The 24875-nt window shown below is 36.3% G+C and overlaps 4 protein-coding genes across 4 annotated transcripts; all 4 read right to left on the minus strand.

Moving 5' to 3' along the window:
- Positions 1-79: 79 nt before the first annotated feature.
- Positions 80-8210, minus strand: LOC116114744 (phospho-N-acetylmuramoyl-pentapeptide-transferase homolog). Its single transcript, XM_031400879.1, has 9 exons — positions 8119-8210; positions 4808-4901; positions 4506-4580; positions 4070-4284; positions 2722-3172; positions 2541-2605; positions 1774-1967; positions 787-995; positions 80-544 (listed from the first exon to the last, which is right to left on the minus strand). The coding sequence occupies exons 1-9, from the start codon at positions 8208-8210 to the stop codon at positions 362-364; spliced, it is 1578 nt and encodes a 525-aa protein (XP_031256739.1). The 3' UTR covers positions 80-361.
- Positions 8211-10095: 1885 nt separating this feature from the next.
- On the minus strand, positions 10096-13962 carry LOC116114759 (la-related protein 6A). Its single transcript, XM_031400895.1, has 11 exons — positions 13536-13962; positions 13325-13406; positions 12195-12289; positions 11956-12027; positions 11793-11872; positions 11599-11683; positions 11220-11267; positions 11062-11127; positions 10854-10988; positions 10526-10619; positions 10096-10425 (listed from the first exon to the last, which is right to left on the minus strand). The coding sequence occupies exons 1-11, from the start codon at positions 13785-13787 to the stop codon at positions 10310-10312; spliced, it is 1125 nt and encodes a 374-aa protein (XP_031256755.1). The 5' UTR covers positions 13788-13962; the 3' UTR covers positions 10096-10309.
- A 1043-nt stretch (positions 13963-15005) lies between these two features.
- Positions 15006-19216, minus strand: LOC116114757. The gene is made up of 3 exons (XM_031400893.1): positions 18995-19216; positions 16692-17186; positions 15006-15752 (listed from the first exon to the last, which is right to left on the minus strand). The coding sequence occupies exons 1-3, from the start codon at positions 19083-19085 to the stop codon at positions 15157-15159; spliced, it is 1182 nt and encodes a 393-aa protein (XP_031256753.1). The 5' UTR covers positions 19086-19216; the 3' UTR covers positions 15006-15156.
- Positions 19217-19857: 641 nt separating this feature from the next.
- LOC116114760 lies at positions 19858-24064 on the minus strand. Its single transcript, XM_031400896.1, has 3 exons — positions 23843-24064; positions 21542-22036; positions 19858-20604 (listed from the first exon to the last, which is right to left on the minus strand). Exons 1-3 carry the CDS (start codon positions 23931-23933, stop codon positions 20009-20011), a joined length of 1182 nt encoding a protein of 393 aa, XP_031256756.1. The 5' UTR covers positions 23934-24064; the 3' UTR covers positions 19858-20008.
- Positions 24065-24875: the final 811 nt, after the last annotated feature.

Below are 24875 nucleotides of genomic sequence, written 5' to 3' on the forward strand. Positions count from 1 at the left end.
CGCAGATCTGGTAATAAAAAGAGAACCAGATGGGAATTATGAACATCTTCTAACAGACCATAAAAGTAATTTTCCTTGTTCATTTGCTTGTCAAAAAATTACATATAAGACTGAGCTGCTTACTGCTGAAATTGATTTACTGTAATCCGTGGAGCATAACTGCTGGTATTAATATGGCTCCTAGGCTGAAGTTGGAATTACAACAATCCTTCATCCACAAATGTAATCGACAGGAATACTCACCGTGTACACTGTTCTATTGCTTTCCTTTGTTAAAGATCAAAAAATGAATTAAGTTAATCTGTGATTTGCCGTTGCCTAACTACAAAATCAAATGAGGGAAGGGGAAATGCTTCCAGAATTATGCTGATATAAGACCTACGTATCCAGCGAATAAAGCCAACACTGATGACATAACATAAGCGCCTGCAACGATTATCGGCTCTTTGAGACCACATAATTCCAGGTGATGATGAAAGGGTGCCATTCTAAACAATCGACGACCAGCTCCAAGCAAGCGCTTTGTTGTTTTGAAGTACAATACCTAAAACATATTTACAGTCAATAATCAGACCCAGGAGATTTGTGCATTTGAGAGACAGTTACCACCATTCATTTCTTAGTTCAAGCTGTATCATGTCAATGTAATATATGTGTTGAACCCTTCTAGGCAAACTGAGAAAAGAACATAATCATTATAAAGATCAATAAGCTTTTACCCCTACTAGAGGGCATATTTCCATCAACTCGTACAAATTTTGTAGAAGTCTCATGAATGGAGCATACCTGCATAATAACAGACAGAGCTTCTACCACAAAGATCCCAGATGAAACAAATAATGGTAAAAACATTCCAGTACAAGCGGCCATTGCAGCCAACGCACCACCAAGGGCCAAGGATCCAGTATCACCCATAAAAACAGATGCTCTGTATCGGTTGTGCAATAGAAAACCAACACATGCTCCTGCCATTGATGCTCCAAATATAGAAAGCTCTGGTTTGGAATATAAATTTGCAGTTAGTGCTAAAGAACAATCCAGTAAAGGTCTTCAAGTATGTAACTCATGGACTACAAACAATTATAATTGTACTACAAAAAGAAAAACAAACGATTGTATCATTTGGACATCAAACTTCAAAATAACCAAATATTGAACATCAAGGCAATATTTCAATATCATGTCTCAGACCATCATGAACCGCATTATAGTGTTTACAGTAGCATAATGGAGAAGTGATACAGAACCAAGAACCCACACCTTATTATTGTTTTAAGAATGATTCTTCATCAGGAAGCATAATGGTATAGGTGCAAAACTGCAATTATTTAGCAGGAGTTTAGTTATGCAGGAATTGATTGTTCCGCACAGCTCAAATAAGATGAAACTGAGGTGTAATTAAACATACAAGTCATTTAAAAGTGATAGTAAAATTTTGCAGGTCAAGACAATTGCTTTTGCATTAGTTACGTGCTTTATCAAAAAAAGATTGACAAAATGAAAATTTTGTCTACAAATTATAATTTTTTGCAGTATAAGTACAAGAACAACACCACATTCATGCCATGAACCAAAACTTAAAGGTAGGCCAGATTCTTAGTCTTTTTCAAACTTTAAGCACTATACACAAGGCATAATACAAATCTTCAGCATTTTATTAGATATAAGCAAAAGCAACAATAGAGGATAAATTAATTATAGTGTCTTAATCAAACTCTAAGAAGAAGATCCTCTTTTATGTCAAAATGTTAGTTCAAAGAAAATAATTCTAACCTGGACATATTGGAAGCACTGCAACTGACATTCCAATAAAAGCCAGTGCAGCAGTTCCTGCAGCCAGCCCATCAAGACCATCTGTCAAATTAATCCCATTTCCCATGGAAACAAAAGTAAAGGAAGTCAACAACAGATAGAATTTTCCCAAAAACAGAAGGCCAAGTGGGGCAGGTAGAGGAACCAACATTTTCCTGCATACGAAATGAAGATTATCTGAGTAAAAGCAACATTCAAGAAAAAAAATATTCATAGAAAATCCAAACTGCAAAGTAACATTTGGGCACTTATTACAGAGATGTCTGTCATGTGATATATTTTCTACAGGAAACTATACATCAATTTCTAAAAAAGAAAGCTTAACAATTGATTCAATAGGTCTTCAGAAGGGTGCCAATTTTTTTATTTTACTTACATTGTCAATGTTCTTACACCTTTAACAAACTTAACTGCCCATACAGCATTTTCAGAATAAAATGAAATGAGATGTTCTTCATCATGGAACTACTAACTATGTTTTTCTCAAAAATCCACCGTGTTTCCAGCAAAAGTCCACTTTTAAACCCACTTTCAGAACCTCTGTTCACTTCTTTTATTATAGTAATTTTATAAAATATTACACATGCTCTGCTCCAACATCAAACAATCCTTAATGAGATTACTAGAACACTGAATTCCCGCACAGTACTTAAAACTTGGTATTCTGTTGCAAATATGTTAGTTACCATCAGAAAAATGTTGATCAGATTAGTTACAAGAAGCTATACATGCCATATGGAGACGATATATTTGTGGTATTCAACCAAAACGAAAAGCACGTCCCAACAGCTATCTGTAAAGAATCATTACTCAGAGTTACTCACATAATTATCAGCAATTAACTTTTTACATAAGAAGCAGTAAGCCTAGAAAGTTTGGAAACAAAAAAGTAATGACAAAAATTTTTACCTCCAAAATTAATCTTAACCATGCAGATATTCCACTATTATGATTCTTGATGAAGCTTAACATGTCATCAATTAGCCCAATTACAGCAAATGCTAGAGTTGCAGCTGATGCAGCAGAAACTTCAATAGAAAAGTAACCTGCAGTGGCTTTTGCTACAGCCACCCCAATTGGAACAAAAAACAATCCACCCATTGTGGCAGTTCTCTTTTTCCTGGCGTGCTTAGGAGGCCCTTCTTTCCTGATGACTTGACGAATCTTTAGACTTTTAAGCAATGGGACACATATATAACCCGCACAAGCGACTAAAGCTGCTGATATAAAAAAGGGGCGGGTCATGTACAATGGTGCCAAGGGCAGTCTGACGATCTTCCATCCCCACCAATCCACAAATAAAAGCAGCACCGTCAAGAAAGTTATCAGTCCAAGATTGTTAAACAATCCAAGTTTGATCCTGCAATTACAGAGAGTAAAAGAACAAGTTAAACAAAAGAAAATAGTGCCCATTTAAGTGCTGCTTCTCACTGAAACAATCAAATTAAGTCATCCTATATGTTTTACAATTCAGACAAATGACGCAAACCGATTACTAGCATATCAGTTAGCACCACTGAGAGTAAAAAAAAAACTTTTTTTTTTACTCAATGAGGAAGAGGTTCTGGCATTAAGGAAACTACACTCTTGAAGAACAAATCACAAATCACAAAATTCAACATTATTATTTTATAGGTATTTCAGAAAACACTGATCATAATATCTATTTTATCACAAACCACCAAAATAGCCCTCCAATGTAATATAGGAAATATCCAAATAATGCTATCAATAATAACTTATTAAAAGGTAAAGAGTTTGATCAGTAAGTGTGACAAAATATAACAAAAATCAGAGCCATTAAAGTAAGCTTCATAACGAGAATTTGTTGGCCTTAAAAATGAAGGTATAAGCCACAAGATATGATATTATCTTATCTTTCCCTTATGACTTGATTACCAACCCTGGCAAAATGATGCCAAAAATCTGCTGGGCTCGTTGGTTGCAACTATGAGTGCCACCGTTAAGAACCCCATCTGAGGAATATGAGAGTGGAACATTCAAATGTCTACTAGACTATAAAAATTGCACAAGCTTCTAGAGCCAATACATGTTCAACTCTAGTGCAATATGAAATTTGTGCCATAAAGAAAAATGACTCAAACCGTTGTAATGAAAGTTAAGTTTACTAAGTCAAAAGCGCAAATGGCACAAACAGAATTGGTAATATATGGTGAACAAAGCAATGCCAACTTTCCACATCATAGAACAAAATGGTACAACGTCGAACAAATACACAGTTCATTAATACACCTGCCTGTATCTTTTGCGTATTCTCCCCATCATTGCAAGCCTGTATGAAGTTACTCTCAGAGCTTCATCACTTGACGCCGACTTAGTAGGCAAATCAATATCACTCACTGGGTTTAGTACAATTTCTCCATCACTGTCTTCTCCGTCACTAGATGAAAACATGTACCCCGCAGTCCCCTCATTGTCACTCCAGTTGTCAAGTGAAGAAAAACCAAAATCCTATAAAGCAAGAAAATAAAAAGCATTAATGAATGCAATTCAAGGGGAAAAAAAAAGTCCATTATCTCTACTAGCAACTAAGAAGATCATCCATGAAATTGTCCTTGTTTAAATTCAAACTACAGTATTAAGTTTTTGTTTTTATCCAATGTAATAAATATATACGCAAAAATGTAAAAAAAAAAAAAAAAAATCCATTTGAGTTTAGAAACACAAAATACCTCATCAAAGGCTTTAACTTGAACAACACTATGCCGCAATCGACACCCACATTTCCGAATATTTGATCCATTTAACTACAAAAACAGATAAGCAGCCATAATAAACATAATGACTATATCAGAGTACAACCATTAATACGATCGACACAACTTTGGAATCTCTAATACCAACCTTAAAAAAAAAAAAAAAAAAAAAAAACTTATGCTATTTATTTTCCTCTAATGATCCACATAAAAATCTGTATCTATTATAATTCATATCCAATTTGTACAGTGTTCGCGTGAACTTGAGAGAAGCGTACCTTTACACCGTAAAAGATATAAGATGGCGACGCCGAGGAACCAAATCGAATCGAGGAAAACACAACCTCTTGCGAGTTGGAAATGGCGTAGATTCTGAAGATTCAGAACGATGATGAATTGCATGACTACTCACTAACAAAAATATTTCTGAAAATGAACTGGAGAGTCCTTCATCAATCATCATAAGTTAAGATCGTAAGAGAGCGGTTGAGTCCATTAAATGGGAGAGGCATATCCGAAAGAAAAACGGTTTTTTTTTTTTTAATACTCGAAGAAAAATAAAATAAATAAAAAATAATAATTTCATCATTAAAATGGTGTTAACATGGTGGCGGGACAAGAAATCCAGGTGCTTGCTTTGCTTACCTACTTGGAAATTCCCGGAACATTTTGTACGTTTAACTGATACACGCGTGGGCAAAGCGCGTGGAAGGAAGTGCTTTTGGACGTTAAACCCAATGAAGTGTTCAAAAGTTGACTCTTACAAAATATTGTTTTGTCCAAAAGTTGGTTCTTCTAATGGGTTGCCTCGCAGTATTCTTTTTATGATCATGTTTCATGGATGAGTAATAAACATTTGTAACCTTTTCTCATCAATTTCTTTTTACCGCCCTATCGTAATAGTTAAGGGTGTTCGATTCCAGGTACCCTACACTTTTTGAAAGAATCGAAATCAGAATCAGAACTGATAGTTCCTTGAAATTTGGAACCAGAATCGGAACCGACGGTTCCGGTTCCTAGGTACCCAGAATCAGAACATGTAACAACGGTTCCGGTTTCGGTTCTGGGTACTCTGTAAAATCACATGACCCCCCAAAGTTTTTAAAATGACAAAAAAATCCTTAAAAACTTACAAATACCCCTCACCTGACACTTGTTAACAGAAATAAAATTATAAATTATAAATTCAAAATGACAAACTCCGTTACTTTGTAAAGGTCGATTCTCAAAAGTCAAACCAACTTACTTTAAATGTTATGAAATATAAATATAAATGTATTCATATTACTTTTTCTACAAAAGTTTTTATTAACCCCCCTAATATTTAATTTTATTTTATATTAGTCTTGGTTTCTGGTTCCTAGTTCCTAGTTCCGGTTCTCATTCCTAACTACAGTAACGGTTCCAAAAATTTGGAACCAGAACCTACCCATTAACGATTGGTTCTAGATAGGAATCGAAACCAAACCCAGGGTACCCGTCCGATTCCAATCGATTCTTTTGAACACCTCTAATAATAGTTCGTAATTAATCAATCATAATTTATATAATAAGAACCATTATGAGCTGATCAATTATAAACTACCACGTCAGAATTATTGTAATATTTTTCTATCCATTTTCAAGGTAATTTAAAAAGTTAGAAGATTTGTTTTAGAGAAAGTAATTTTTGAATGTAAATAAATCATCATCAATAATTTGTTAGCACTCTTTTATATTAATAAAAGCTCACTCAAATTTTCTCTCTCCTATTTTGCGGGCTCTTATTTACTCTTCTCTCTCAAAGTCAGGTGGGAAAATTTTTGGTTTTACAGTATTTCCCCCCTCATTACGAGGTATTACTCTTTCTCTTATTACGCCATTATAGCAATAATACCTTCTAAATTACAGTATTTTTTCCTTTTTCACCTTATTCCATCTTTTTTTTTTTTTTTCGCTAATCACCATGGGTGAGCAATGTCACAGTAGAAGATATGCGCTTTAGAAAATTGATTTGAATGTTCTTCCAACATTAGAAGCTATGAATGAAGTTGATGACAGAAAGTTAATACGCATGTGAGCCAAAAAAACCTCACAAATGAATGAAGACAAACTATTTTTTAATCTCTATAACAAGCTACGATCGATGTCAGTTAAAGCTATGGAGACAGATTCTTAAGATGAGGGATTTTAAATTTGCTGAAAATAAAAGGCACACCAAGAGACTGAAAGAGAAAGAGAGAGAGGAGACGAAGGACTAGAAAAAAAGAAAAAGAGAGGAGATAGGGGTCATAAAATGAGAGAGAGAGAGGATTGCTCAACTTTTTTATCAAATGACATTTATTCTAGAAAAAAGTAATAAGTTTAAAACGATATATATATTGAAACGGATGGAGTGTAAAAGAAAGACAAACTGATGGATACAACTTCTGTAGTAAACAAACTGTGTAGAAAGAAGTTTGCTTCAAGGAAGACGTTATTTGCCCCCACCAATTGTGTGATGCACCGGGTCTTGCAAATACGCCTCCCAGATACAGTAAAGCATTATTATGTTTGTCTGCATTGTGCACTGACGAGAGCAAACCTGGATACTCTTGAATTTTGCAAGCCTGCCAAGAATCAGTGTTATATTTCTGCAGTAATGGAACACTGGCTTTTATGCTAGAAAACTATGAATGGTTTATGCAAGGAAAGGTTTGGAAAATGGTAGAAGAAGGGAGATTTTTCAGTAATTCTAGAAGTATGGAAAATGGGCACACAAAGGCCTTATTCATAATGTTGTAGGAACCCTTTTATTTAACTCGCAACCATTCGCTCATGTCACTTTATTTTTAGTCGTAGATGAAGTTAGTGGTTACGGTCTGAGATTGAGTACGTGGAAGCAAGTTGAAGATTATCCTTATGGTGATCATAATTATAAGTTTTAGTATAAGTGTATAACCATAGCCATGGGAGCTTTGTAAATGGTGCATCTCATTGGTTAGTGTATCCATATATATTAAAAGGAGAACGGATTTAGGGATGGAGAGGTTTGCAGTGGTCAATTATTGCTTTAAATAAGAGTTTGTAAATGGTGCATCTCATTGGTTAGTGTATCCTTATATATTAAAAGGAGAACGGATTTAGGGATGGAGAGGGTTGCAGTGGTCAATTATTGCTTTAAATAAGAGTTTGTAAATGGTGCATCTCATTGTTTAGTGCAGCGTATCCTTGTATATTAAAAGGAGAACGGATTTAGGCTGGAGAGGGTTGCAGTGGTCAATTATTGCTTTGAATAAGAGTAATGCTCCCCACAACATTTCTCATAAACTTTTCTCACAATCTCGACATAACATTTGACAACTGGTTCCATAATTTATTAGACGTAACTTGCAAAACGGGTCTGGACCGGTGGGATACCCTAAACCCAGGTAAAAATATAGGGTGTGGGTCTTTAATTTGGACCCATTTTCTTCAACCCGTACCTGACTCGTCCCATTTTGCCAACGGTCAAGCGGGTACACCCGCGGGGTACCCGTTTGTGTTTTTAAAAAAAAAAAAAAAAAAAAAAAACCTTTCCCCTTTTCATTTTGCCCCAAATCGCGAAATCCATAACCTACCTCAAACTCACTCACTCATCAGCCTTCTCTCAAACTCATCATCATCGAAATCCCTAACTCCACCGTCGTCGCTTCTCCTGTCTCTGTTTCTCATCAGCCACATTTTTAGTCTCCACTGTCGGCGCATCAAGGTATGTGTATCACCGTCACCGATTTGATCTCATCTCTTTCGTCTTTACTTTTCACTCTTCAGCAGCTACAATTCTTGGAGTCGATTCTCCGGCGTCTTTAGCTTTCACAATCTAGCAACATTGAAGGTTGGAGTAAATCTTGAAGGAAGAAAACCACCACGATAGGGAATGAAACCATTGAAGAGCACCATCTTTTTGGTCTGTCCAAGGTTGCTGAAGGTCAGAGAGGTAATTTAAGGTCTATTCAACAAGGAAGGAAATACCAATATCATACTGGCATAAGAGTACCCGAGCATGTAGAGTAATTCCTTAGAAAAAATAGTGTATGAATCAATGGAGTATAGGGTAAGGAAAGTGTGATCTGGATGAAATCCTAAACCACCGAGGGTGTGAAGGCCATTTTTCCTAATGACTTTAGATATGTAAATTCTTACCATATCTTGAGGCTTTTGTGTGCAATTTGACCTTTGCTTTGATACCGGTTAAGTCAATTTATCTTCAACTTTAGCTTGGTACTAGTTTGTTGAAAATCAATATACTTATAGCTTGATACAAGTTTTTTATCTTTTTCTTTGTTAGGTTCTGGGTTTCTGTTTGGTTGGTGAGAAAACTTGGGAGAAAATAATGTTTGTGTGTATGGTTTTGGTTCATGATTGGCACCCGTTTGGTTATGGGTTTCTGTTTGGTTTTGGTTGGTGAGAAAACTTGGGAGAAAAGATTTGGGGGTGTAACTACAAAAATCTAAAACTAGAGTGAACAGTACGGGCACCCGCAGGTCCACCCATACCTGCATAGGGTTGGGTGCGGGCCCTAAATATTGGGCCCATTTAAATTGACCCGTTTTGGGCCCGTACCCATGAGATTCGCACTCGTTTAGACCTGACCCGCACCCAATCTGTCCGCCCATTTTGCCAGGTTTAATTAGATGGGGCCTAGATGATACGATCTATCCAATTGCAGGTAAGACCTAGGAGAGACCGCTGACTAATTATAAACTATCACGTCAGAATTGTGAGAAGAAGTTATGGATGTAGTATTTTTCTTTTAATAATGGAGATGAAAATTTTAATATAATACCACATCCAAATGCTAACAGATTTGGATCAATCATTTAGATTGAGAATTTAACTGGTAATAATGAAATTACTATAAATAAATAGTAATGAACATACTACGTATAAACTTACTACAATCGAATGCTAAAATAGATACAATTCAGAGCTATAAATGATTCGATCCTATCTAATAACAATAATACTAGCCTGACAAACGTCTCTCACTAATTTCTCTCACAAACCACACACGTAACACTGAGTTGGCAACTCCCACCAGAACAATCATAAAATGATTTCGACTATACCTAAAAAACGATCGTTTTTCTATAAGGAACAGTCGTTATGAAATAGGAACGACCATTCCTTAGATGAGGAACGACCATTCCAAATGGGCTTATGGAACCCCCATTCCGTCTTTATAGAATGGAGGTTCCATCTTATGGAACAACCATTATTTATGAAAACGGCCGTTTTTTATGAATGAAACAGTTGTTCCTTATGAATGACTGACCGTTCCTCCTTAAGTAACGACCGTTTATGTTTAATCAAAGTTCATAATTTGACATGTAAAGTCAACTCGGTGCCACGACAAGTGTTTATGAGAGAAAGTAGTAAGAGACGTTTGTCAAGATAGTAATACTATTTACTCATCTAATAATAAAAACCCAAATCCAATCTAATCCGAATCTATTTTCTTCTGCATCTCTCGTCGCAGAAATCAAGAGTAGATTCCTGTAATGTAAACTTTAACGTTAAAACTTTAATTATATTTATAAAATATCATTTCAAAGAGGAGAGCACATCCCAAATACGAGCCCGTTTTACTCGTAATGCTGCTTCATTCGTAAACTAAACAGCAGCATCAAAGCCCAGGTGTTACAACCTAGAAAACACCTTTGTCTTACAACATTTAGTCATTGCAAGCACATTCAAACATCCACATCCATTTTCCACATCTATACAAATATAGCACAAGGATTTTACAATAGATGTAGAGATCAAATCACTGGCTAATTTTAGATAGAAACGGGAGGTCGACCACGTCCCATGGTGAACCCTCTGGTTCCATCGGGCATTCTTGGGCCAGGAGGTGGCTTCGCAGCTTCATAACTGGAGGAAATTGTTCCATGGCCTGGAGAAGACAGAGTATAGTCAATCAATGTTCAAGTTTTTATTTACATGGGTCAAGGAAAAGAAGAACCAAAAGTAAATGCAGTGATTAATCTAAATACCCAGCCCATTGCTTCCACGGTATCTTTGTCTCCTTGGTCGTCCACGATTTCTGCCTTTCTGCCCATTTTTCTCCTTGGATATACGGTCCCCATCCTGAAAAGGAGCAACAAATAATTATATACACACACACACAAGTTCTTCTATCTTGTCTCACCCAATAATTACAATATCAGCGGGCAATATATTTTGTTTTATTTAAAGTACAATCGTTGGGCATTTTCCTACCAACTTGCTTTAGTTCAACATGAAATCGTAAAAAAGATCATGTTTCTATTAATTCAATCAACAATGTGACTCTAAACCAATGGAAAATGTCAGAACATTTACCTCTTCATCAGGGGTATCATCCTGATTCTCACTTAAGTTATTGTTCTCTTCATCACCCAAAGGATCAGATGTTCGCCCAGTGTTACTCCTTTCGGAATCAACCCTCCAGCATTGCCTTCTGTGGCCATACTGGGCCTGTAACAGATAATCCAACATCAGCGCTTGTTATTGCCAATAGTAACTAAGAATAATAATAAGTATCAATTACCACTCGCTTAAGAAGCTTAACCCGCATGCCATTTCTCCAGTCTTGTTCATTATTTAATGTTACCACCTGATCCAATTACCAGAAAATCAAGACCTTAAATCACTAATAAAAGCATCATAAAGCAAATGCAGTAATGTGGGGATTTCCTTGATACTCACTGCTTTCTCAGCAGCCTCCACGGTCTCATACTCCACTAGTGCATGCAACTGCATACAGGCACCAGAAAATTAAATGATTATGGATCAACAAAACTGACTGATGAGAAAATAATTTGATTCTCTTTTTTTATCAACAAAATCAAGCTGATAATTATATCACTCTCCTTCAAATTAATAATTCAATAAAAATAATTCTTGTCAAGTGATAACAATGGAATATATGACATCCTCCTTCCACTTAATTACATTAATCTTTACCACCAGCCCAGAGACCAGCGGGAAAAACAAATCAAAGCCAAGTTTGGTCAATAGAAATAATCAGTCATGATCATGTACAATAAAACCTCCCACCTTAAACATTTTCTTATTCAGTCCATACCTTATTACTGATCATAAACTCAGCCTTGCTGCCTTTTTTTGACTCTTCCGTGGCATGTGGATCACGGATGCATATCTTTCTTATACTGAAATTCAGAAAGAATTTTAAAATCAATAAAAAAATGCAGAAAGTGCAGACTCAAAATACAATAGTATTATAAAGAAAACAAATATTCAAAAAGATAATAAACATACTTTCCGGCTTGAGCAAATATTTTCCGGATGTTCTCCACCGAGTGATCCTCTGGCAGATTTTCTACCAAAACAGTGAATAACTAGGGTCCAGAAATAAGATGCCAAATTACTTTTTTGAAAGAACATATCAGAAGAAATAATCAAGTTTGTTTCAAATAAATACCTTTGAATCCTTGACCTCAGTGACTGGAAGAGGATTAAGGCGTTTCACTTTCTTCCCATTTGAACTAACAACCTATAGTTTTTGGTTTATGAAAATTAGAAACTAACGAAAGCACAAAGAACCTTTTCAATTTGTAATTAAATTCATTGCATTTTTATAAAGCTTAGGATATAAAATATTGCAGCATGTAAAGACTACCAACACCATTGTCATTATTAAAGGAAAAAATGAAAGCTTACAAGCAAGGACGATTCCCTGAGTGCAGCCACTATTGATTTGTTGTCTTGGGTAAGCTTCTTCAATTTCCTAAAAGAAGCAATAACCGAGATAGGAACTGCAAGCAAAATTTCCACAGTAAGTAGATTGAGTCGTATAACAAGTTACATGATTGATATTTTAATTAGAAAATAAGATAACCTTCAAACCTTGAAGACCTTAGATCAAGTTATGCAACCATCAGTTCCCAGAGACATTCAGGTGCAACTCAAACCATGACTTTAGATGACCATACAAGAAATTACATAAGAACAAAGCAAAAACCTAGGAAGAAGTTCAACTATAAAAAAGGTTCTCAAATAGAGAAGGAATCAGCCAGCAGTCAGTTGTATAGCCATTCAGATTGACCGCCGAAGCTCGGCACAGCAAAATTTGCTGCACCAGGAAAACATCCAGGCTAGTCATCCTGTCATAAGTACCTGCTTTAATTCATCACCTTCATCATCTCTATTATAGAGATACTTTCAAGATATACTGTTGATTAAATAGCATATTGTTTTTTTATGTTGGTCCAAAATTTATTCAAAATCATAAATTATCATAAAAGTTCCCAGTCTTGCCAAAGAAATCACAAAAGAACAGATATTCTATAGTTTGAAAATTCTCAGGTTTAGAAATATTCTCAGGTTTAGAAATCTACAACAGCATGAGTATCAACAATTTCTTCTAACAAATACGGCAAGGTCCCCTCAATTCTGCCCCATATTAGTTGGCAAGTTAGCAACCAAACTGACTTATTGGTTGGCAAACCATGAAAAAGGAAAAACCGATTCCCCCAAGAAATTATACTCCAGTCACATATAATAACTCCCTTGTAGATCATATGTCTTACTTCTAAACCTCCCTATTTAATCTATTCTCCAGTTTACCCGTAACTTATATTGGCAAAGAAGGCAATTGCCCATGGAACTCATAGAAACATGAATTTAAATAAACATGAGTTTGGTTTATTTCTTATTTGGGCATAATTACAAGACCAACACAAATGCATAGACTTATATAAATCGAAAACAATGCACAAATACTTTAGCGGTTTATCTATCAGTCGTTTCTAGAACATTCAGAACACAACTCCATAATGCAAAGTACTTACCAAACCCTTCTTTGTTCTTCTTAATCAAACTCATCATATACTTGTCGGTGGGCAAATTTTCATCACTAAAATAATATTCGACCTGCAACGCCAAACAACCAACCAAAAATTAAACTAAAACCATTCATTTCTTCAGTTCGCATAAACCTATGATTCCTCGAGAACATATTATTCGAATTAATAGAATTAGAAAAAGAGAGAAAAAGATTACCTGCTTAATAATCTTAAGTTTCAGATCGTCGGCAAGAACGGGTGCAGTAGATGGGAGTTCGGGTTCTTTCGCTTGATCTTCAGCGGGAACGTGATCAGGATCATCATCAGACGGTGGAATAGGAACATCAACGGACTCGGGTGATCCAACAGGAGAGAAATCAGGATCATGCGGAGGAGACGGTAGTAAAACATCAACGGTTTCATCGACAACCGTGGCGGTGGTGGAGGTGGAACCGTTAACGCCGTCCATTAGGAGAAAAGGAAAGGAGGAGAGTGGAGAGTTACAAAAAAGAAGAAAGAAGAAGACTATTAAGGCAAGAAATGATTAAAGATTTTTCTTCGTTAAAAAGCCCTCCCGCCCATTGTTCTTCTCTCGCCCGCTCTCTCGTCTCGCCTCTCTCTCTCTCTCTCTGATCTCCCCTACAAGGGTCTTTTTAATAAGATTCAAAACTTGTGTGGGCTTTTCGGTCCTTTGCTCTCCTCGTGTTGAAATGTTTTTTCTTTTTTTAATGCACTTTCTGAGGCAACGACGTTCGCTTTTATACCTCGTCAATCAAACGACAAACCGTTTCTGAAGTTGGAGCTTAGCATAGGGCACTACTTATATTCGTGATTCATGACAACTTCTAGTAGAATCACGGTTAGTCAGTTACAACTTCTACAGCGACTTAGACGAATTTCCAACAACTGATTTAATCATTAGATAATTAGAACGAATTTTTAAATTAATTATGTTACAATTAAACAATTACATCTTGTTGAGCATACTTTTTACAGTCACATTTGTATCGCCTGTCTATACATCATATCGAGATCCGACGAACAGGCTCGTCCCACGTGTTGCTTCCACAGTTGATGACTTATCCAACAAGCTTGTTAGTATTAAACATGGATGCTAAGACTTAAGCATGGACATAGTTAACTCAGATCCGAATTACGAGGGATTATACGTATAATCCACCTTGTAACAACCACTCCCAACCATTGTTAAACAGTGCGTATAAAAGGAAAGATTCACCTTTATTTTGAGAAATCGACCATTCATACAAGCATAAGAAACCACATAAAGAGAGTTTTAGCTCGCTATAAAGTGTTTCCATCTTGTAATCACCTTGTGTATAAAACAAATGCAAAACAATAATATAACAATAGACGTAGGCTTGATTCTTACTCACTGAACCATTTTAAAAATTGTTTCTTGTCATCCCATTACCATTTTCCTACCTCATTACAAACTGGTTATTCTTAACTATGCACACATCTTATCCAGTAAGGTCGACAAGATACCTCTGGTTGTTGCGCAACAACACATCTAATTACTTCAAATAATTAATCCATGATTATAGTACCTTAATATGAATTCTAGTTAGAAAAACTTATTTGAAAGTAAAATAATCCCCCATTCAATTGAGTAAAATCATAAAAGGGGAAACAACATTGGAGTGGATGAAGTTAATGAGAAGAAAAGTGCAATAAGATAAGGCAAGCTCATTTTTTCATAACAAAACTATGAAGCAAAAGCTTACGTACAAACATAGTAGACATGGGATTTTGGTTTACCAACACTCCCCGTGTCAAACCTATTAGACCATACTTAAAACAATACATTAAAGCAAACTCTAAAACAAAACAAAAACAACTACCCAAAATCCAACCCCAAGTCCCAACCCCAATCTGCCAAACACATTTCTGATGGAACTTGAAAACCATACCCTCACATCATCCACCACCGGACCACATAGTGAGCTCAAATCATCGGTTCTTGTATTGTAATACACACTATAGAATGCAATGCGTGTCCTGTCCGCCTTGGAGGTGAAATTCAGATTGGCACTGTTAAAGGTTGAGTTGGAATTGGGCGTGTAATGGACTATCTGGGCTTGGTCTCCGGCAAAGGCCATAACTGCAAGAGGTTGCTTGCATTTGTCCCCAGCATGGCCTAAAGAAAAAGTCATGATGTAATCCTTGTTTGCCGAGGTTTCAACCATTTGAGAGATGATACCTTCCTTCCCCGAGAGTAATTCTACAGCTCGTTTACCCTGTGGGACTGCATAATGGTAGGAGTCTATGTAGCGGACAGCCCTGTTTGATTCAACAATCCAACCGGGCAATGAGGATGTTTCTTCATCAAGGTTGGTTGGAATTAAGACCCCTAGTGACACATTTCTGAACATCCACGGGCCTTCTTCCATATCACCATTGACAACAGCATTGTCTGCAAAGAACATAGCAGATGAAAACCGATCAACATAATGGTTCCGAGCATTAACTTTTTAAAACCTTGCAAGATTACCGCCAAAATATTCAGTTTCAATCAATAGCAGAGAGATCATTCAACCATCTTTTTTTACAAATTAAAGCACAAACCAATGGATAATCTCAGATTGGCTATGACCAAAAATTGTGACATAAACTTATAATTTAAGATCATATTGATTTCCCACTTGTGATTCTTAATTGATAATGATAATACCATATACATTACTTTCTCAAGAACCAAACACTTGCATCTTCTTTAATCACAATAAATCTCCTGCCCCATTTCCCCTTTATAGCTAAGCAAATTAATACTATAAAATCTCTTGCCCTATCCTGTAAGGAAGGTCTCTCTCTCACACCAATAATGCGACTCTTTAATTATGAAGGAAAAGTTGTGCAACTAAAGGGGCATAATACTTTAATATCTGGCCAGGTACACCGTACACATAATGAATTTCTGCAGAAGGTATGTGAACTAATAAATAATAAATTATGATACCACTATACTTACAACCACCCAATTTCATAAAACTTTTCTTAACAATTCATATTTAACCAGTTTGTAAATAGGTCTCATCAACTCAGTATAGGTCTCGTCGGTCTATTTTCGAGTTATTAGGTTGAGATAGTGAGAAAAAAATTATAAGTGAACCGGTCTTTATCATAAATTATTAAACAAATACCATATTTATTTATTTTCCTAAGAGATTAGACTTTTAGAGTGATAAGAGTTGAATTTTTGCTATCTCAGTTTGACTTTTGACAAGACCAGAGACCCCTTGAAGAAAAATCTTCAATCAATGCTTTGGATGCTGATAAAAAAGCATCAAACCACACCTACACTTGGACCCACAAAAGTAAAAAAAAAGAAAAAAGACACATAAAATAAAATTACCTTTGGGTTTATCAGGACTGAAAAGCTTCTTGATAGAAATGTCATCAATAATGGGCCCACATGTGGGGTCATCTTCCATACCCGGATTCCTAAAAACCAAATCCACAGTATCATCCTGGGCCACAAAGGCCCACGAGTAAGGGTCCCATCCTTGCACGTTGTACAAGGTCTGAAGGTCTATGGTCTGTGATGCAGGTGGCACGGACACGTTTAGTGACTCCAGCTGTGCGCACGTGCGCGCCGCACTAAACGTAACGGAGTAAGTGGACCCCTTTGCCACATTCAGTTCCTGGCTGATCTCTGCGTCGTTGCCTAATCTAACGGCGTGAGAACCTTGTGGCACAATGAGGATCATCCCACCTTGTTTTTGCCCTGATGAGACTAGCTCAACGGTGCCTTTTACTTTCCAGCTTGGAATCTCAGTAACGCCCCCCAGGCTCTCGCTTGGAGAGCCGTTCGATGGGGCTGCCTCAAAATCGCCGTTTGGTAGCAGACCTGTAAATTAAAATATTTAATGATTTTATTTGATATTTATTATAATAATTGCAGCAGTCAATAAATCTTATCAACTTCCTTATAATAAACAAGTTTATCAATTAATGAATTAATAGTGCCAGAAATTGAAAAAGCAATTAATTGATAAGAGCTTCTTATAATAATATGACAAGTCACATTCAAGTTCTTATAATTATTTTTTGAATTTTTAATGAAAAAAGCGACTTATATAAAACCATTTTACGAATACAATAAGCTCAGTGGATAACCTTATCTGCGTACAGGCCTCAGACCTCACAAAAGAGGAAGCTCATGCCATAAATATATGAAAGCATTATCAAGAAAATTTTTTAAAAAAAAATAGTCTTTCACGTTAGTTACGTGACAAAATAGTGACGTGGTGTGAAATTGCGAACCAAAATAAGGCCATAACTCATAAGGACCGTATAAATCCGAATTGGACGCAGAAGCCGCGGGCGTGGGTCCTCACAGTCCCCAGTCCCCACCGTTTGGTACTTTGGTCCATATTTTCAACGGCAGTCCTCTCCATATGACTAAAGTTGAAAAAGTGCTTTTTACAATTACGTTACACATCGCAGAGAAGAAAATTTGTATGAAACGGTGCATCAATTCCAAAACAAAAGGGTGAAATTCGGTGATAAAAAAAATAATAATAATAATAAAAATATATATATATATGGAGCCACTCGCTTTTACGAAAAGGGCCCTTGTCGTTTTGTTGAATCAAGGTAAAAAAGCACCGATTTTGGCGGGAAAATGATGCAATAAAGTCATTTTACTCTACTTAAGAATGAAGAAAAAAGATGAATGGAGATAGCCCATTGGCCCATAAATCCACCAACTTCTTCAATGGCATCATCCTCTTTTCTTTTTATGTGTTTGCAGCAAAAAGATGCAACAACTGTTAGGTAACAACAGTTCCTACTAAGAATTGACATTATTTACCCAATGGGTATTTTCACAATGACCATTGAGAGAAAGCAAGCAAAAACAATCATAAAGCCATTAAAGAACTCATTCTTAGTAATAAAGAAAGAGAAATGTTCCAACAAAACAAGAGGAATAAACGGCATGAATGGAGTGGTCATTACAGTGAGAATAGAATCCTCCAACCGAGAAACACTCGATGGTGGGTGGAGCCAACAAAAGTTTTTGTTGGCTCGAAGAGCATAATGAACCACAGTCACTCAACACAAGATTAAACTAAAAAAATATAGTATCATTTAGGGGCCCCTATAAGACTTCTCATCAAAGTATAAAATAAACCCCATCTGTAAACTTAACCAAAACAAAATCTAGCTCTCTCTCTAATATAACTTCTGAAAGCACATTTAGCACAAAGCCTGCTTCCTTCTATGTATATTGAAAAATTTCCCTCTATAAATAAGAACAGTAGTTAACCAAATAATGCTCATTTTTAACAGAAAGGTTAAACTTTTTTCTTGGGTTCTTAAAAGCAGAGCCCTAGTACGAAGTCCTACATTTGTTGATGTTCTTGAATCAGAAGAAACAAGAGCAAATTAACATGGCCAATGACCATATTCAACTTGTTATAAGTAAATCCTAGTAACATAATCGCAAGAATTTTAACTTCAAAAATATATATATATATATATATATTACTCACATGTTTCAGCATTCTATAGAGTTTTTAAAACACACACTGAAAGATAGATTAATGAAGCAGAAAAGAGCCACCACAAAATGAATGCATCAGATCTCAGAACTAACGATACCCACAAGGCATAAATCTATAAAGCAAGTAGATTAGAAGTAAATACACATACCATCTTCAACAAGGGCTCTGGTAGTAGCCATATGAGAAAGAAGAAGCATAAACAAAGAGACCCATCTGGTTCTTGCAGAGCTCTGCACCATTGTTTTGGGTAATAATATCTTCAGAGTTCTCTCTCTCTCTCTTAGTAGCTGGTTTGAGTGAGCAGAAATTGCTCTTGGACAGAGAAAAGAAGAGTAGGCAATGTGGCTTTTATCCAAGATTCCAGCTTTGTCGTCTTTGCTTGTAGCTGTTACTTTATTTACTATTAGCTACTTTATCTATGATTAATTTGACAAAAACGACTCCGTTTAATTTCCGCCGCGAGTGAACCAGAAAAAGTAAAAGGTCCGCTGCATAGTGTTCCCACCACCTTTATATTTTATTATTATTTTTAAGTTTTAATTGCGTGTATTGAGAACTGGGCTCGCGACCGGCCCAGGCCCCAGCACACCGCGGTATGAGTATGACCGTACTGATTTTTGTCCAATTTCACTCGTGAATTATTTATTATTCATCAACAGGAATTATAAAAGAATCGTTTATGGAAAGTTGTACATATTTTTATTTATAAAAAGACTAATACTTTTTTAACCTAGACACAAAATTTGAGTGGCAGAAATTCGGGAGGGCGTTTTGAAGATATTTTTGAGTTCCCCAAGTTAATTTGGTTAGGTCTTATTTAATAGAGAAAAATAGAATTGTTGCGCAACAACACATCTAATTACTTCAAATAATTAATCCATGATTATAGTACCTTAATATGAATTCTAGTTAGAAAAACTTATTTGAAAGTAAAATAATCCCCCATTCAATTGAGTAAAATCATAAAAGGGGAAACAACATTGGAGTGGATGAAGTTAATGAGAAGAAAAGTGCAATAAGATAAGGCAAGCTCATTTTTTCATAACAAAACTATGAAGCAAAAGCTTACGTACAAACATAGTAGACATGGGATTTTGGTTTACCAACACTCCCCGTGTCAAACCTATTAGACCATACTTAAAACAATACATTAAAGCAAACTCTAAAACAAAACAAAAACAACCACCCAAAATCCAACCCCAAGTCCCAACCCCAATCTGCCAAACACATTTCTGATGGAACTTGAAAACCACACCCTCACATCATCCACCACCGGACCACATAGTGAGCTCAAATCATCGGTTCTTGTATTGTAATACACACTATAGAATGCAATGCGTGTCCTGTCCGCCTTGGAGGTGAAATTCAGATTGGCACTGTTAAAGGTTGAGTTGGAATTGGGCGTGTAATGGACTATCTGGGCTTGGTCTCCGGCAAAGGCCATAACTGCAAGAGGTTGCTTGCATTTGTCCCCAGCATGGCCTAAAGAAAAAGTCATGATGTAATCCTTGTTTGCCGAGGTTTCAACCATTTGAGAGATGATACCTTCCTTCCCCGAGAGTAATTCTACAGCTCGTTTACCCTGTGGGACTGCATAATGGTAGGAGTCTATGTAGCGGACAGCCCTGTTTGATTCAACAATCCAACCGGGCAATGAGGATGTTTCTTCATCAAGGTTGGTTGGAATTAAGACCCCTAGTGACACATTTCTGAACATCCACGGGCCTTCTTCCATATCACCATTGACAACAGCATTGTCTGCAAAGAACATAGCAGATGAAAACCGATCAACATAATGGTTCCGAGCATTAACTTTTTAAAACCTTGCAAGATTACCGCCAAAATATTCAGTTTCAATCAATAGCAGAGAGATCATTCAACCATCTTTTTTTACAAATTAAAGCACAAACCAATGGATAATCTCAGATTGGCTATGACCAAAAATTGTGACATAAACTTATAATTTAAGATCATATTGATTTCCCACTTGTGATTCTTAATTGATAATGATAATACCATATACATTACTTTCTCAAGAACCAAACACTTGCATCTTCTTTAATCACAATAAATCTCCTGCCCCATTTCCCCTTTATAGCTAAGCAAATTAATACTATAAAATCTCTTGCCCTATCCTGTAAGGAAGGTCTCTCTCTCCCACCAATAATGCGACTCTTTAATTATGAAGGAAAAGTTGTGCAACTAAAGGGGCATAATACTTTAATATCTGGCCAGGTACACCGTACACATAATGAATTTCTGCAGAAGGTATGTGAACTAATAAATAATAAATTATGATACCACTATACTTACAACCACCCAATTTCATAAAACTTTTCTTAACAATTCATATTTAACCAGTTTGTAAATAGGTCTCATCAACTCAGTATAGGTCTCGTCGGTCTATTTTCGAGTTATTAGGTTGAGATAGTGAGAAAAAAATTATAAGTGAACCGGTCTTTATCATAAATTATTAAACAAATACCATATTTATTTATTTTCCTAAGAGATTAGACTTTTAGAGTGATAAGAGTTGAATTTTTGCTCTCAGTTTGACTTTTGACAAGAGCAGAGACCCCTTGAAGAAAAATCTTCAATCAATGCTTTGGATGCTGATAAAAAAGCATCAAACCACACCTACACTTGGACCCACAAAAGTAAAAAAAAAAAAAAAAGACAAATAAAATAAAATTACCTTTGGGTTTATCAGGACTGAAAAGCTTCTTGATAGAAATGTCATCAATAATGGGACCACATGTGGGGTCATCTTCCATACCCGGATTCCTAAAAACCAAATCCACAGTATCGTCTTGGGCCACAAAGGCCCACGAGTAAGGGTCCCATCCTTGCACGTTGTACAACGTCTGAAGGTCTATGGTCTGTGATGCAGGTGGCACGGACACGTTTAGTGACTCCAGCTGTGCGCACGTGCGCGCCGCACTAAACGTAACGGAGTAAGTGGATCCCTTTGCCACATTCAGTTCCTGGCTGATCTCCGCGTCGTTGCCTAATCTAACGGCGTGAGAACCTTGTGGCACAATGAGGATCATCCCACCTTGTTTTTGCCCTGATGAGACTAGCTCAACGGTGCCTTTTACTTTCCAGCTCGGAATCTCAGTAACGCCCCCCAGACTCTCGCTTGGAGAGCCGTTCGATGGGGCTGCCTCAAAATCGCCGTTTGGTAGCAGACCTGTAAATTAAAATATTTAATGATTTTATTTGATATTTATTATAATAATTGCAACAGTCAATAAATCTTATCAACTTCCTTATAATAAACAAGTTTATCAATTAATGAATTAATAGTGCCAGAAATTGATAAAGCAATTAATTGATAAGAGCTTCTTATAATAATATGACAAGTCACATTCAAGTTCTTATAATTATTTTTTGAATTTTTAATGAAAAAAGCGACTTATATAAAACCATTTTACGAATACAATAAGCTCAGTGGATAATCTTATCTGCGTACAGGCCTCAGACCTCACAAAAGAGGAAGCTCATGCCATAAATATATGAAAGCATTATCAAGAAAATTTTTTAAAAAAAAATAGTCTTTCACGTTAGTTACGTGACAAAATAGTGACGTGGTGTGAAATTGCGAACCAAAATAAGGCCATAACTCATAAGGACCGTATAAATCCGAATTGGACGCAGAAGCCGCGGGCGTGGGTCCTCACAGTCCCCAGTCCCCACCGTTTGGTACTTTGGTCCATATTTTCAACGGCAGTCCTCTCCATATGACTAAAGTTGAAAAAGTGCTTTTTACAATTACGTTACACATCGCAGAGAAGAAAATTTGTATGAAACGGTGCATCAATTCCAAAACAAAAGGGTGAAATTCGGTGATAAAAAAAATAATAATAATAATAAAAATATATATATATATGGAGCCACTCGCTTTTACGAAAAGGGCCCTTGTCGTTTTGTTGAATCAAGGTAAAAAAGCACCGATTTTGGCGGGAAAATGATGCAATAAAGTCATTTTACTCTACTTAAGAATGAAGAAAAAAGATGAATGGAGATAGCCCATTGGCCCATAAATCCACCAACTTCTTCAATGGCATCATCCTCTTTTCTTTTTATGTGTTTGCAGCAAAAAGATGCAACAACTGTTAGGTAACAACAGTTCCTACTAAGAATTGACATTATTTACCCAATGGGTATTTTCACAATGACCATTGAGAGAAAGCAAGCAAAAACAATCATAAAGCCATTAAAGAATTCATTCTTAGTAATAAAGAAAGAGAAATGTTCCAACAAAACAAGAGGAATAAACGGCATGAATGGAGTAGTCATTACAGTGAGAATAGAATTCTCCAACCGAGAAACACTCGATGGTGGGTGGAGCCAACAAAAGTTTTTGCTGGCTCGAAGAGCATAATGAACCACAGACACTCAACACAAGATTAAACTAAAAAAATATAGTATCATTTAGGGGCCCCTATAAGACTTCTCATCAAAGTATAAAATAAACCCCATCTGTAAACTTAACCAAAACAAAATCTAGCTTTCTCTCTAATATAACTTCTGAAAGCACATTTAGCACAAAGCCTGCTTCCTTCTATGTATATTGAAAAATTTCCCTCTATAAATAAGAACAGTAGTTAACTAAATAATGCTCATTTTTAACAGAAAGGTTAAACTTTTTTCTTGGGTTCTTAAAAGCAGAGCCCTAGTACGAAGTCCTACATTTGTTGATGTTCTTGAATCAGAAGAAACAAGAGCAAATTAACATGGCCAATGACCATATTCAACTTGTTATAAGTAAATCCTAGTAACATAATCGCAAGAATTTTAACTTCAAAAAAAAAAATATATATATATATATATTACTCACATGTTTCAGCATTCTATAGAGTTTTTAAAACACACACTGAAAGATAGATTAAGGAAGCAGAAAAGAGCCACCACAAAGTGCATCAGATCTCAGAAATAACGATACCCACAAGGCATAAATCTAAAAAGCAAGTAGATTAGAAGTAAATACACATACCATCTTCAACAAGGGCTCTGGTAGTAGCCATATGAGAAAGAAGAAGCATAAACAAAGAGACCCATCTGGTTCTTGCAGAGCTCTGCACCATTGTTTTGGGTAATAATATCTTCAGAGTTCTCTCTCTCTCTCTTAGTAGCTGGTTTGAGTGAGCAGAAATTGCTCTTGGACAGAGAAAAGAAGAGTAGGCAATGTGGCTTTTATCCAAGATTCCAGCTTTGTCGTCTTTGCTTGTAGCTGTTACTTTATTTACTATTAGCTACTTTATCTATGATTAATTTGACAAAAACGACTCCGTTTAATTTCCGCCGCGAGTGAACCAGAAAAAGTAAAAGGTCCGCTGCATAGTGTTCCCACCACCTTTATATTTTATTATTATTTTTAAGTTTTAATTGCGTGTATTGAGAACTGGGCTCGCGACCGGCCCAGGCCCCAGCACACCGCGGTATGAGTCGTATGAGTATGACCGTACTGATTTTTGTCCAATTTTACTCGTGAATTATTGATTATTCATCAGCAGGAATTATAAAAGAATCGTTTATGGAAAGTTGTACATATTTTTATTTATAAAAAGACTAATACTTTTTTAACCTAGACACAAAATTTGAGTGGCAGAAATTCGGGAGGGCGTTTTGAAGATATTTTTGAGTTCCCCAAGTTAATTTGGTTAGGTCTTATTTAACAGAGAAAAATAGAACACATGTCACCCTCACATTCAAAACATGCTTTTTTAAAATAAATACAATATTATAATCAACGTTGCCCCGAATCCAACGCACGAACAGTATCACCTTACACTATTAGAACTTTATTTTTGGTGATTAAAACTGTTTTGATCAGTTTATGCGTACTTCTAAAGTTGGGCATTTAGGATTGGGTTTAAAAGCCTAGCTCTAAAACCCGATCCTAAGATCGGTCCTTAAGAGGACTGGACCTAGGAAATCTGGTCCCAAAATGGGACCAGGCCTAAGAAGGAGGGCCCGGGTCCTCCACTGGGCCCTCCTCCAAGGCCCGGACCTGGGATCGGTCCTAG

Source organism: Pistacia vera, unplaced genomic scaffold (genome assembly GCF_008641045.1).
Source record: "Pistacia vera cultivar Batoury unplaced genomic scaffold, PisVer_v2 Contig722, whole genome shotgun sequence".
In the NCBI taxonomy this organism is placed as follows: domain Eukaryota; kingdom Viridiplantae; phylum Streptophyta; class Magnoliopsida; order Sapindales; family Anacardiaceae; genus Pistacia; species Pistacia vera.